This window comes from Triturus cristatus, chromosome 7 (assembly GCF_964204655.1).
Source record: "Triturus cristatus chromosome 7, aTriCri1.1, whole genome shotgun sequence".
Classification (NCBI taxonomy): Eukaryota; Metazoa; Chordata; class Amphibia; order Caudata; family Salamandridae; genus Triturus; species Triturus cristatus.
The window spans coordinates 942,445,437-942,458,051 of NC_140590.1; the positions used below are offsets into that span (position 1 = coordinate 942,445,437).

At 42.9% G+C, this 12,615-nt stretch overlaps 1 protein-coding gene across 2 annotated transcripts in view; it reads left to right on the plus strand.

Annotated features, from left to right (window-relative positions):
- LOC146810887 (uncharacterized) overlaps positions 1–12,615 on the plus strand; it is an 898,367-nt gene that overhangs the window by 786,143 nt on the left and 99,609 nt on the right. For both annotated transcript variants that reach the window (XM_085617928.1, XM_085617929.1), the window contains exons 28-29: positions 3,661–3,717; positions 6,770–6,826. In XM_085617928.1, the coding sequence (XP_085474054.1) occupies positions 3,661–3,717; positions 6,770–6,826 (114 nt within the window). The remainder of the gene's footprint in view (positions 1–3,660; positions 3,718–6,769; positions 6,827–12,615) is intronic.

Sequence of the window (12,615 nt, forward strand, 5' to 3'; positions counted from 1 at the left end):
GGGTGCATTGTTTGTGACCAGCAGCACGACCAGACACAGTACCACGACAATGAATTGCCAGAAAGTCGACAGGCCATAAGCGGTGTGAGGAACCACAAAATGGCAGCCGCCTGTGGAGCTGCGGCAGGGTTATACCACAAGTAACCAGCCTGGCGGGGCTCTGCAGTGAAACCTGGGTGACTACACAAGGAGGTGGCTGTGGGCTGAATCACAGTGACTGCAGTTAATTTTGAGGTGGTGTGGGGTGATAGACGAAAATAATGGAGCATATGGGGAGGGAGGGAGACCAGGACACCACTTAGCCACGTAGCCAAAAAAACTGAAAGAACCATGGGTGTACACGTACACAATTAGCAAAAACAAACCAGATGGCTCACCCTACTCTGACACACGGGCGATTGGGACAGAATTCTCAGCATACTACACAAAGCTTTATAGATCCCGGGAGAGCACATCAGCACCAGAGATCGCAGAGTAACTGGGCGATACCGCCTTAGCATGGTTTGCACAGAGCCAGAGACAGCACCTCACCCAACTTATCACGATGGATGAAATCAAGGATATTATAACACGGTTGTCAAACAATAAAGGCCCTGGCCTGGATGACCTACCTGTCGAATTTTATAAAGAATTTGTGAAACTTCTTGCCCCACACCTATATAAGATGTTTGAGGAAGCATACACTAAGCAAACATTGCCTCCGTCACTTAAAGAGGCACTCCTGAAACCTGATGAACCTCCAATCCAATGTACTTCTTATTGGCCGCTGCCACTTATCAAAATTGACATGAAAATTCTTGCTAAGATACTGGCCACAAGACTTCAACCACTGCTCAATAATTTGATTTTATGCGGCCCAATCTGAGTTTATGCCCGGCCGTTCAACCGCGCAAAACATCTGTACTATCTTTGCATTATTCCAACAACTAGAACTATCTATGAAAGCCATGGCAGTCTTGCTAGACACCATGAAGGTGTTTGAGCCTATTGAGTGGACCTATATAATCACTATCCTGCAGATAATGGGCATCCTTCCAGCTTTCATACGCTGGATCTGCCTACTGTACACTAACCCAATTGCCCGGGTGAGCATAAATGGTGTCACATTTGATGCAATACAAATACACGCAGGCACGAGACAAGGATGCCCACTGTCTCTGATCTTATTTGCATTGCCACTGGAACCTCTGGCATCAGTGATATGCCAAAGGCATGCCACAGGCCCTCTACGCTTCTGCCTTTGCCCACTGGTGATCTCGATGTATGCAGACGATATGGTCCTCTATGTCCTAGACCCAGAGGCCCGCCTAGCACCGATCATCCGGGAATATATTCATTTTGAGCGATTGTCCGGTTTGAGCATAAACTGGATGAAGTCCTATATCATACCTCTTACCACTAGCAATGGGACATACAACTTAGAATTTCTGCTGGAATGGCGCTCAAACCCAGTAAAATATCTAGGTACCTGGATATACAGGTAACCCAAGGTGGTGGTTGGATATATAACTATGGCAAAGCGATTTCCAAAATATAAGACCAGGTGCATAGGTGGTCCCGCGCTGACCACGTGGCTAACCTTAAAATGATAGACCTGCCAAAGTTCCTCTACCTACTCAACACCACATCAATTCAGCTTTCACAAGGGTTTTTAAAAACACTTAACTCCCATTTCTTATCACTGTTCTGGGTGGGGAAACAACCAAGAATCGTGTGGAGAATGCTTACGCTTCCATATGATCAGGGCGGCTTTGCTGCCCCAGATTTGACTCTAGCAATAGAATATGATGTAGCACACCCCATACCACTAAAGGCCCTGATTCCACATACCCAAGTGAACACTAAACCAGCAGAAATCTCCACTATCACCAGCACCACAAGAGCATGGCAGAAGCTGGGGCAGAGAGCAAAAAAAGTCCCACTATATGCGCAAGCCCCTCCGCTGATACACCACAAGATGCTGCCGGTCACATCGGAACCCAAGGTGCTAAGCCTACTATCCAAAGCGGCGCTGCACTCAAGGGGGGATGCTTTCCTGGATTTGATCAAATTGACAGCAGTTTCAACAGAGCCACTCTCCCTTGCTACACTTTACATACCTGCGCCTGCGCGCATCACTGCGCAAACTATACCCACAGTTTCTGACTGAAACCACCTGCCCTGAGAGCACTCCAGACACCACTGAACACCCCCACCAGACAGAAACGTGTCACCAGGTTAGATAACGCATCACCACAAGACGGGCGCAGACCCGACAGACACTGTGAGACAAATGGAAGGACATTCTGGACTCTCCCCTTACCCAGACAGAATGGACATTCTGCTGTGCACAAACTGGGGAACTCACCTCTAATGGTAACGTATGTATTACACACTTCAAGGCCATACAACAGATGTATTATACACCTGTCACATTATGTAAATATGGTCTCCGAGCTGATGATAATTGGAGCCGACTTTGGACACTTGACGTGGGGCTGCCCCCAGATATATCAGTACTGGGAACAGGTTACGCGCGTTTTCACAGAAGCAGCGTTGGAAACAGCTCATTGAAATTCAAAACGATGTTTATTTGGCAGTGTTAAGTCACTAAAACCAGCTAATCATAAACTGGTGGCACTCAGCCTATGGCTGGCCAAGAGGAGAGTTGCTATGTGCTGGGGTCAGAGGGCATATTGTTGTATATTGATTCTTCATGTAATATGTCTGACACTGGTCATTAGCCCTTCTTTAGTGTTCTTACCATCTAAGATTCCCAGAATACCTATTAGTGTTCTAACTTGTACCAGCTGTGTCTTGAATAAACCTACATGTAACTCAACTAGAAGTATCCTGCATTTCTTACTTACAACACATATCCCAGGCTTAAATGTTGGCACCGGGATTTATGATCCAGCAGAGGCAAACTGAAAACGTATGTGGAGGAGCTGCCGTGCGCCTCAAGACCGCAAGACTTTTGGGCGCTGATCACGGCATACGTCCTTGCCCTACCGGAGGAGGCCTCGGCTGCACATATAGCGTGATGTATAACTTAAATTTTTTACCCATAGTGGGAGCTATTTGTATGATCAAACTGGCATGTCACCTGTGAATTCATGTACATTGGATGGCAATTGTTGATCGCTGGATCGTTGCAATTTTAAATGATGAACTTAAAAAAAATTAAGTATGGCATCTCTCTCAAACCCCTGCAAGGTGCGGATCCTACCCTAACATCTCCGGCTTCAACTTGCTGTTTCTTCCCTCAGTGAGCCTTTTGACATGAAGTTTTGATCCCTTGAAAGAAATATCCAAACTTGTGGAGCACTTCCACCACCAGCCTACAGCCTTGCCCACCTAAAGATTTTCCACCAAGAAAAATCACAAATTCAGGAGGTAGAACTTTTGACTGAGATAAACTACCAACATGTATCCAGTCATTATAAACTGTGAGTGGGCACCAGTGTGTTTAGATTCCAACCTGCCACACGTCATAGGTTAACATTAGTTTTCACGTTCATATTGTTTAATGGAATATTTTTTGTTTTTGCTATAACTGCTGAGCCCTCAGATTTTCTTCACCTCTGTGTCAATTAAAGCATTACACTTTTGAATTCATATCTAACTTTGCTTGTAAAAGTTATGTTTTTTCATTTAATAGTTGCTTTGATGTTTTTGCAGGTGAAACACGTGCATTTCAACGAGGAAAGTCTTGTACCGAGAGCCAAGGCATCAAGGGTAAGACAGACATTTTTCACAGAAACCACTTTACCTTTAGATATTTTTGCACGTTTTAAAAGCTCATCGCTGATTACATCAAGGTTGTGTTTTTTATATCTCACAAAACTTAGCAATATACTTTCCTACACTGTTTCCTACATTGTCTCATAACTTTTTTTGTGCATCTAACTTACGAAGGCAAAAACCATCTTTCAGTGTAATTCAACCGATCTTTAGTGTGATAAACCAGGTCCTGTTTGCAGTGCCCCACCCCCACACTTTTTGCCCTTATTCTGACCATTAGATGCTGGTTTTCTGATGCTGACTGTGTCCTGGGCTCTGCTAATCAGACACAGGGTTTGTGCTCTCTGTAAAAAGTACATGGTAATTTGGTATAATAAACAATTGGCAATGACAGAGCCCTTGTAAGTCCCTATTATATTATAAGCCAAGTCGTATTCAAATTGCTTATAAGTCTATAATATATATTATGGCAGGGAGGTTTAGAGGCCGAGTAGATTTCCTGCAATGGAGTGTGCGCCACTGTGGAGCCTGCTGTCATTTTAAAAGCCAGCCCTGACTTCCAGGCTGCTGTTAAATTGAAATTATATGAAAATTTGACTTTGGATTTAAAGGTACTTTCAAATTATTAATCTACCTCATTTTTACCTATATGTCACACTTAAGTTCTCTCCTAGGTGCCCCAGGGTTAGGGTGCCTCGTCACTATAAGCAGGGACATTATAATAGATGTTTTATAAGCCCGGTGAGGGAACAACTGCCAATTCCGTTTTTCTCAACCGTAGTGAATGGCTCCAGATGGCACTATTTTATTTAAATATGAATATTGCTAGGAGCCACTTAAAAATATAATTCAAGATAGCAAATTAACAGTTAAGATACATCCAACAACTCTCCATGGTTAGATTTATAATAACTATGTCAGAAAAGAAGTTATTAAACCTTTTTTTCTGTTAGCCAAAGTCTTGCCATTCAGCGGTTCCCTCCTGATTGGTAAGCCTCTGGCCAGGCTGCAGAGCAGATGGCAGGAAGGGGGGTAGTGCCACTAAATGGATCTTTAGAAGGAGAATGACAATTTAGTACAGCACAGGCCCACCCCCAAATCATGCAAACTCAGCCCTAGTAATTAGAATAGGGAGAGGGTTGGAAAGGCAGTGTTTAGGAAAACTGGCCACAACAGAGGTTTTTTTTTACTTTATTTACCATTTTCATGTTAAATTATAACAGTATGAAGTTATTTCTCAATGTAGCAGTAGAGAAACATCATTTCTGAGCAGATATCATCTTGGAAAGCACAAAAACACTGTTAGCTAGGGATATCATGTACCTGAAACACTTTGATCCCAGCATCTCTCACATTCTTGCAGGACTCCATATCCGTTCAATCGATATATGGCATATATCAATATATAGCATGGAGACGGTGGATCAACCCACCCCAGTGGGAACTATCCCCGCAGGTACTTGTGACAATGGAGCTGACTCGACTTCTAGCAAATAACTCTTCAGAGGGCTCCAAATGTCCTTGGGTCTTGATGTCAAGGGTTGGGTTGTTGCAAAGAGCGTGCAGTTTGTGTTGCAATAAATGAGGCTATTAAGCCAAGCTTTTGTTGTGGGGGTGAATTTATTGAGCGCTATCTCCTGTTTGGCTAGCAATAAAGCAATGGAAACAAATCTTCGCAGTTGCCAAGGGAAATTGCGCACATATCCCAGCATAGCTACTTCAGGCATAGGATTAATGTCAAGGTGAGTCATACGTGAAAGGATTGTGTAAACAGCTCTCCAATACCCCCCTATCTTCACACAGTTCCAGGTCATGTGAGTGAAGTCGGATCCATATAGAGTTGCTGTTTTTGCAGTTGGAGTCACATTGAGGGGTATTCCAAGGCATGCCCATAACACCGAGAAGCAAGTGATGAGGGTGAGAGTATGGAAGATCACATAGAGGGGGAAATGTCCTTGGGCAGCCACAAAGGAAAATTGACAGATTGTTATGCCAATGACTCATGAGATTTGTTATTGACTGTAGTCTCCTCTGGACCTGATGCAAGATTTACAACATATTTGCCTTGAACATTAAAATGAGAAACAGAACTTAGGGCCAGATTTAGAGTTCGGTGGATGGGTTACTCCAGTTTTGAAGTCTAATGATGTCCCACTAGCCCCTTCAAATGGCACCCGTTTTATGAAGAGACACATTTATCACTAATTTCCAAGATGCTGGAACCATTCCTGAGTCTAAAACTACATTGAGAGCATAGAGAATAAAGGCTACTTTACACAAGAGTCTTGTTTACAGATGTCTGGTTAACCATATCCTGCCCTGAAGCCCTCTCCTGTTTCACCTTAGACATGGCCATAAAGACTTCATCAAGAGGAAAAAGGTCAGTGCTCACGTGTAGATCTATCCTTAGTGGGTGATACGGCACAGCTACCCCGAGTGGGGTGTTCAACAATGAGAAGTGGTTAAAGCAGCTATCATGTGGGATTGCTGCAAGTGGTCTAGGGCCACCAATGTTAACAACCTCCCAAATATCCTGTTATCATGCTCTTGGAGATGTTAGTGATGATGTGTCCAGTTACTGTAATAAACATCTGCATTTTTCCTTGTAATTAGTTTTTTATATTTATGTTTTTTATATTTATACCTTGCCTCCAGTACACATAAAAAAGTACTTTCTCCCACTTCCAGCAAAGAAACCAGTCTTCGCAAAATGTCATGGCAGTATGACAGACTCGGTTGGGTGCTAAGAATGTCTTTACGCAAGCTAATAAAAAGGGGATGGAGAAATCTCGCTGAACAGGATAGTTTCTGGTGTTGAGGTGTTGGAAAAAAATGATTAGAGTGTTTTAGCAATGCCAGCTTAGCAGCTCGGGTAATGGTTACTTACAAGTTGCGGTGTCTGCCCAATAACAGTGTTTCACTGAATACTTTTACTGGACGTTGAATTCATGGCATATTGTGGTCTTCCTAGCAGACAAACTGTATTCTAGTATATAACTAGAAATTAACTTTGTTCCCCTTAAATATTGCTTTGGTTTTTTTTCAGGTGAAACATGTGCATTTCAATGAGGAAAGTCTTGTAGCGAGGGTCAAGGCACCAAGGGTAAGTCAGAGTTTCATCACAGAAACAGGTTTAAATTTACATTTTTTGATTTACTAGGCAGCTCAATCACAGGTCACATTAAGGCAGTGGTCTTTCTCTCACATGGCTCAGCAGTCCATTTCCCTACACCGATTCATATCATCTGCTGCATACTTAGGTTAAGTATCCAAAGAGCTACCCTGGGTGTAAATCAGCATTTCCTGATTCTGTGGAAACGTGCTCCAGCATAAGGAACAAGGTTAGAGTCATAAAATGGCCCATTTTGGGGTGTATTTGAAATATTTCTGCCTTTGTGAAGTTGTTTGTTGTTGCCCTATTCACCCTGCGTATAGTGGGTGCTTGGGCCTGACTCTCCTTTCCTATCCAGGTCTCTGGCAGGGAAATCCTGGGACACAAATGGTGGAAAGCATGTTGATGCTTCACTCTTTCACCTATCACGGGTAAGTGGTGCCGGTAGGAGGAGCAGCAAGGGAAGGTCTATGGGTGGGGCCATACAAGATGTAGAGAGGATGGTGAAGAGTATCAGCTGGCCCAACAACTACATACATTCTTGCTGTGGTAGGAGGCAATGCTCTGTGTATGTGTTCAGAGGAAGGGCATCTTGATACATGAACTTGGGATGGCTGCACAGTTCATCGTTGCTGTAAAGGGCCATTGATGTTGCCCCTCACTTGTATTGTAAAAAAGAAAACACATCTGGAGCCTCACACTTTCCAAAACCTTGATAGTTTTCAAACATGCACAGATTCATGAGTCCTCAGCGTTGCACACATTGCTGCCAATGAACATCTGCTGGGATCAGAGAGAGGGCTTAGGTTGAGGGTTCAGGTTGAGATCATTGGTGCTTGTTATGGAAGGGCACGGGTATTGCCATTGAAAAGGCTGTGAACAACCACAAATCTGTTAGGCTGACAGTGGTCCCAGACACTTACTAAGCGTTTCCATCTCCTTCACAAAGATATAAAAAAAAGAATGCTGGAGCGTTTTCTTGTGCTGAGGTTTCATAGACCGCTCCATTTTTCCAGAGGTGTGTGCCAAGGGGTTTCTCTACAAGGAAACACGATTCCCTATAAAGAAAACAAAACAAAATAATGCCCTACTGTACACTGTCATTGCACTTACCCCATAATGGCGGAGTAATCACCGCCACAACAACTCTTGGTAGTATCTGTGCGAAAATAGGTTTTTTTATACATTTGTTCAAAAAACAAACCATACAATGTATACACTTCATGAGGAAAGAGCAAGCATCACCATATAAAACGAGAACATAAACTTCATTACCAGCTTAAAGGGAGTTAACCATAATCAGTGTCTGGTACTTTTTCTAACATTAACGCTTGGTTTATCAGATACAGACCATTATGTTCTACTTAACCAACTTATTTGAACGTCAAATCAAAGAAGGATGACCACTCTTTTATAAATTTGGACCAGAGGATTGAACAGAACATCCATGCTTTACAACTGCAATTATTTATCTCTCTGATACCTTTCTTATAGTTTTACTTCAAAAGCAGGGAAGAACCATCGCCTCTTTGCCTCCTATTTAGGGGCACAGAAGTAAATAATGTACCATTCTTTATCCAGCATCCACAGGATAAGGACCCAGGCCCACTGAACATTGATTACACCTCCGTTTCAGGAGTTTATTTTCAAAGTGACAGTACAATCACCTCAAGGTAATGTAGAGAGTGCTAATTTGAGGGGAGGACATCTTAGATTAGGTTTAACTCTCTGATGTGCACAAGTCTTTGTGGTACACAGGGATATTTAAACACAGCATTGTCCAGCATCCCAAAACATTATCCCTTGCATACTGCTTTCTGATCTCAATATGGCAGCTTATGAATACCATAGATATGTCCTTTGAATAACAACCTTTCTTGGCATGAGTAAACCCAAGGTAAAAGGGACGCCCACTCCTTGCTCAATATGTCCATAATGGTATAGCAATAAAAAGCACCATCCAGATTCATCAAAGTCAAACCCAATATAATAGTGGGCATCATTCTGGCCTGGTATTCTAGCCTCTGAATCACACAGTGAAGATTCGGGACAGATAATGGAAATAAGAGGAGTATCTTTCCATAAAGGTTTTTCACCGGTTGCATGGACTCAACAATCCCGTACTCTAAGAAATCTGCCTGTATTTGGAACACATCCAAAAGTCTGCATTATAAACAAACTTAACTGCAAAGCCGAAAAAAACATATTTATTGATAGCTCTAAACCAACAAAAGAAAGCAGCTAGTGCACCGTTGGATTTTAAACTGGGGAGTCCATATTTCAAATACAGAAAAGGAAATCCTTAAATAATCCCTGTTCCAAATTTTCCCCATCCAGGCTCATCTTTCCTCTCACAGTTTGCTGTTCCCTCCCACCAACATTTTCACTCTGGGACATTGATCAATATCTTCTTAAATCTGCAAAGTAATATTAAACGCAACATCAAATCCGGAAGACTGTTTCCGGTGTGCACACATAAGGCTGTATCATTTGTTTAAAATAGTAAGGAAACAAGGACGCAACGCAACATAGGTGCATCTCCCTGCAGAGCTCCAGTTTACCTTCTAATTTGTTGATACAGAAATTAAGGAGCACATGTGAAAAAATGTGCCAATTACCTCTACGGAAATTAGAAATTCAATGGTGGTCTAAATGTGCAGGAGTTTTATCATCTCTAACAATCAAGAAGAGATGTCATGATCCAGCGCTGTTGCCATTACAAGCTTAATCCATTCTGCCCTTTCAAAAGCACTGTTGAGGTGCAATAATACAAAATACAGTGAGCATCTTTCAAATTTACATCCTTCACAATATTAAAAAACAAATGAAAGACTTAGGCAGGTCTACTATTTTCTTTCTTCAAATCAGCCTGTCCATCACTCAGAATTGGTCTCAGGTCTTGGTTTCAATCTGTTACTTGCGTAACATTAATTTCCCAAAAACTTCTGTATGCTATCTAGTAGCTAGATTAGCTGGTCGTTGTTTTAATCAAATTTTTACCCCTTATTAGATCTTGTAATTGACAGCTTTTAGCTGTATGTTACAGCAGCCTTATTGTTTCAAATACACACAACTAGTTTTGGCTTTAACGGTGTTCCTTGACCATGATTCATTGGCTTTCTCGTTAAAATCAGATTCCCACTTCAGATTGACGGCCTTTAATCTCTATTTTTGAACCTGTCCTGTCCAGAGGGGCATTTAGGTTTCACCATGCTGTGGAAGGATCAGTGGTATCCTTCTACCTCTTACTTGGGGAGCTAGTTTTTCTTTTGCTTGTCTACATAGCATTTAACTTTCAGCACTAGATGGGAGTACATGTCATCCATGGCTCTCTCCCCTGCTGGTCTTGTTTCTGCTCCTCACTTTTTCCCCATTCCCTTTTTAATGTTATTGCTCTCCCTCTTCCCTCCTCTTTCTGTCTGCCAACCCATCCCACACCCAGACCTTTCTTCAAGTTGATGGGGTTAAGCAGGAATTACTCTGTGTTTTCCCCATCTTACCATTCTACAGGAGCTAAGTTCTCATGGTGTCTTAGGGCTCAGCATCTGTATCCAGGTTGGTGTGGGGCTCATCACAGCAGCCTCTGCCACTGAAATCAGTAAGTAAACCTTCTGTGTCTCCTGTGATTCCTTAGCTTCATAATTGTCTTGTGTCTCATACTGTGTTATTTTGCTTTTGTTTACAAGCTTTATCCGATTAACCTGTGTCTGTCACCTAAGTGTCTTTCCTGAGAAGGAGACTATTCTTGTTTGTCTCTCATTCCTTTCAGTAGTCACTTATCAATCAACAGGGAGGGAGAGGGAGTAGTAATTCTCCGTAGTTTATCGGCCATACCTGTGAGCTTGACAAGTGCCATTCATGTGACTAAAACTGCATTCACCGCACGGAGAATGATGATCCCTTTATACAAAAGCTTCATGAGGTTTGGGGAGCCCTATGCGGCACTGAGGCCTCCCTTGCTTCACCTTACCCATGGCTAGAAGGTCTTCTGTTTTTAGGTCGAGCCTGAGCCAACGAGCAAGCGCTGCTCTGACGAAGATCTGTTGTAGTTCGGTACGGGAGAGAAGCCCTACCCACTGCTTCGCCCTTATTTTTTATTGGCTTGTGTTGTTGTCCTTTGTAAATGCTGGCGTCTGATTCCTTACTAGGCTCATAAGTCCCTCCTTCGTACGGCCACGCCATCATTTGTAACCTCCCATGGGTACTGGCCCATTTACTTGGTTGTTACACGGTACGTGTTCTATTTTCTTTATTGAGTTTCTCCTACCTCAAGCATGATGACGTGCTTTGCTTACATTCAGCAGGCCATGGCTGCTTCCACTTTCGGAGCAGCCGGGACAAAGGCGGCCATTTGTTTCTAAATATCTATAGCATTGCAAATACTTTTTCTAAATGTTTACTATCCGGCATCGCCGCCGTTCATCAGTGCTTGTTTTTACTGCATATGTCCCTGATCATGACAGCCAAGGTTTAGTGAAACTGATAGCAGCAGTCAGTCATGGGGTCACCTTCAGCAGTGCCAGGGTTAATATTCCACCTCACATTCAATCCTGCAGGTCTGTGTGGAGGTGCTTGGGTCTGTCCAGCAGTGAAACTGTTAATCTCCCATCAGGGCAGCCTGTCCATGATGCTGATCAGGGTATACTTTTGTGAACTCACTTTGGATACAGGACGCGGCTGCAATTTGAAAAGAACATTTCAGCCGCCGTTCCAAGTGTTTACCGCTGTCAGACCACGTGGTGCCTGCAGGGTGCAGGCGGGATTTTAAGAGCCTTGCAGCAGCCAGTCAATGGCATGGAAGCAGGGCTAGCCAAGGGTGTCCGTGGCAGGTAAGTGTGGATGCTAAGCTTACCAACCACTAACCCAGGAAGTTCCCCCGTGATTAAATCCACCTCTGGTGAAATGTCCTCTAATTGTGAAGTGGATGAATGCATCTACTGGGTAGATATGTTTGCAAACTCATTTTGATGGGCCCAGTACAGCCATTCATTCATTATATGTTGATAAAATGAGAAACATTGCTTTGGGTAATATTCATCTGCTATTTGCTATGGACAATATGGCTTTATAACAAAGTTATCATAAAAATGAATTGGTACCCTAGCTGGAAAGCTGGATTGGCTCAACCAATCAGAATACTTTAAAAAACCAATACCTACTGTAGTTTGCTGCATTCTAAACCAGGGACATAAAGCAGAGATGTAAGTGTCTGATTAATTTTACCCTCCTAGGTGAGATGAGGAGAGCAGGTGCACATAGTACTATTGTAGCGCACAGGCTGTTGTGTTTTAACAGTTGTTAAATGACCTAGCCTTCTTTAAATGACCTGGTCTTTCTCTAAAGTCTATCATTGTGGGGAGCTCAGTTAAGAGCGGTCAGCTCCGTGAGAAGTGGACAATAAGGCGTAAGCAATGGAATAAAGGCTGGGCCTTATGAGGCATGAGTCTTTGAAGCACACAGCTCGACTTTTAGGTGTCAATGACGTCAGCTATTAGTAGTCACCCAGGGGAAGAGTATTACATAGACACCACAGGATTCTGTGCTTTGCACCTCAACATAATGTTGCCCTTAAATGGTACACTAAGCAATGGCTTACTTTGCACCAAGGATGATTTTGCACCTAAAAGTGTTTTTACGAGTAAATGCGATTTCCCCACTCGAAATACTCATACTGAACTTACTTCAAGAGTGCAACGAGCACCCCATTGTCATATACTCAAATCGTTACTCAAATGTGATGTTATTCTAATACACACCTTATGCACTTCATGTGACATCTT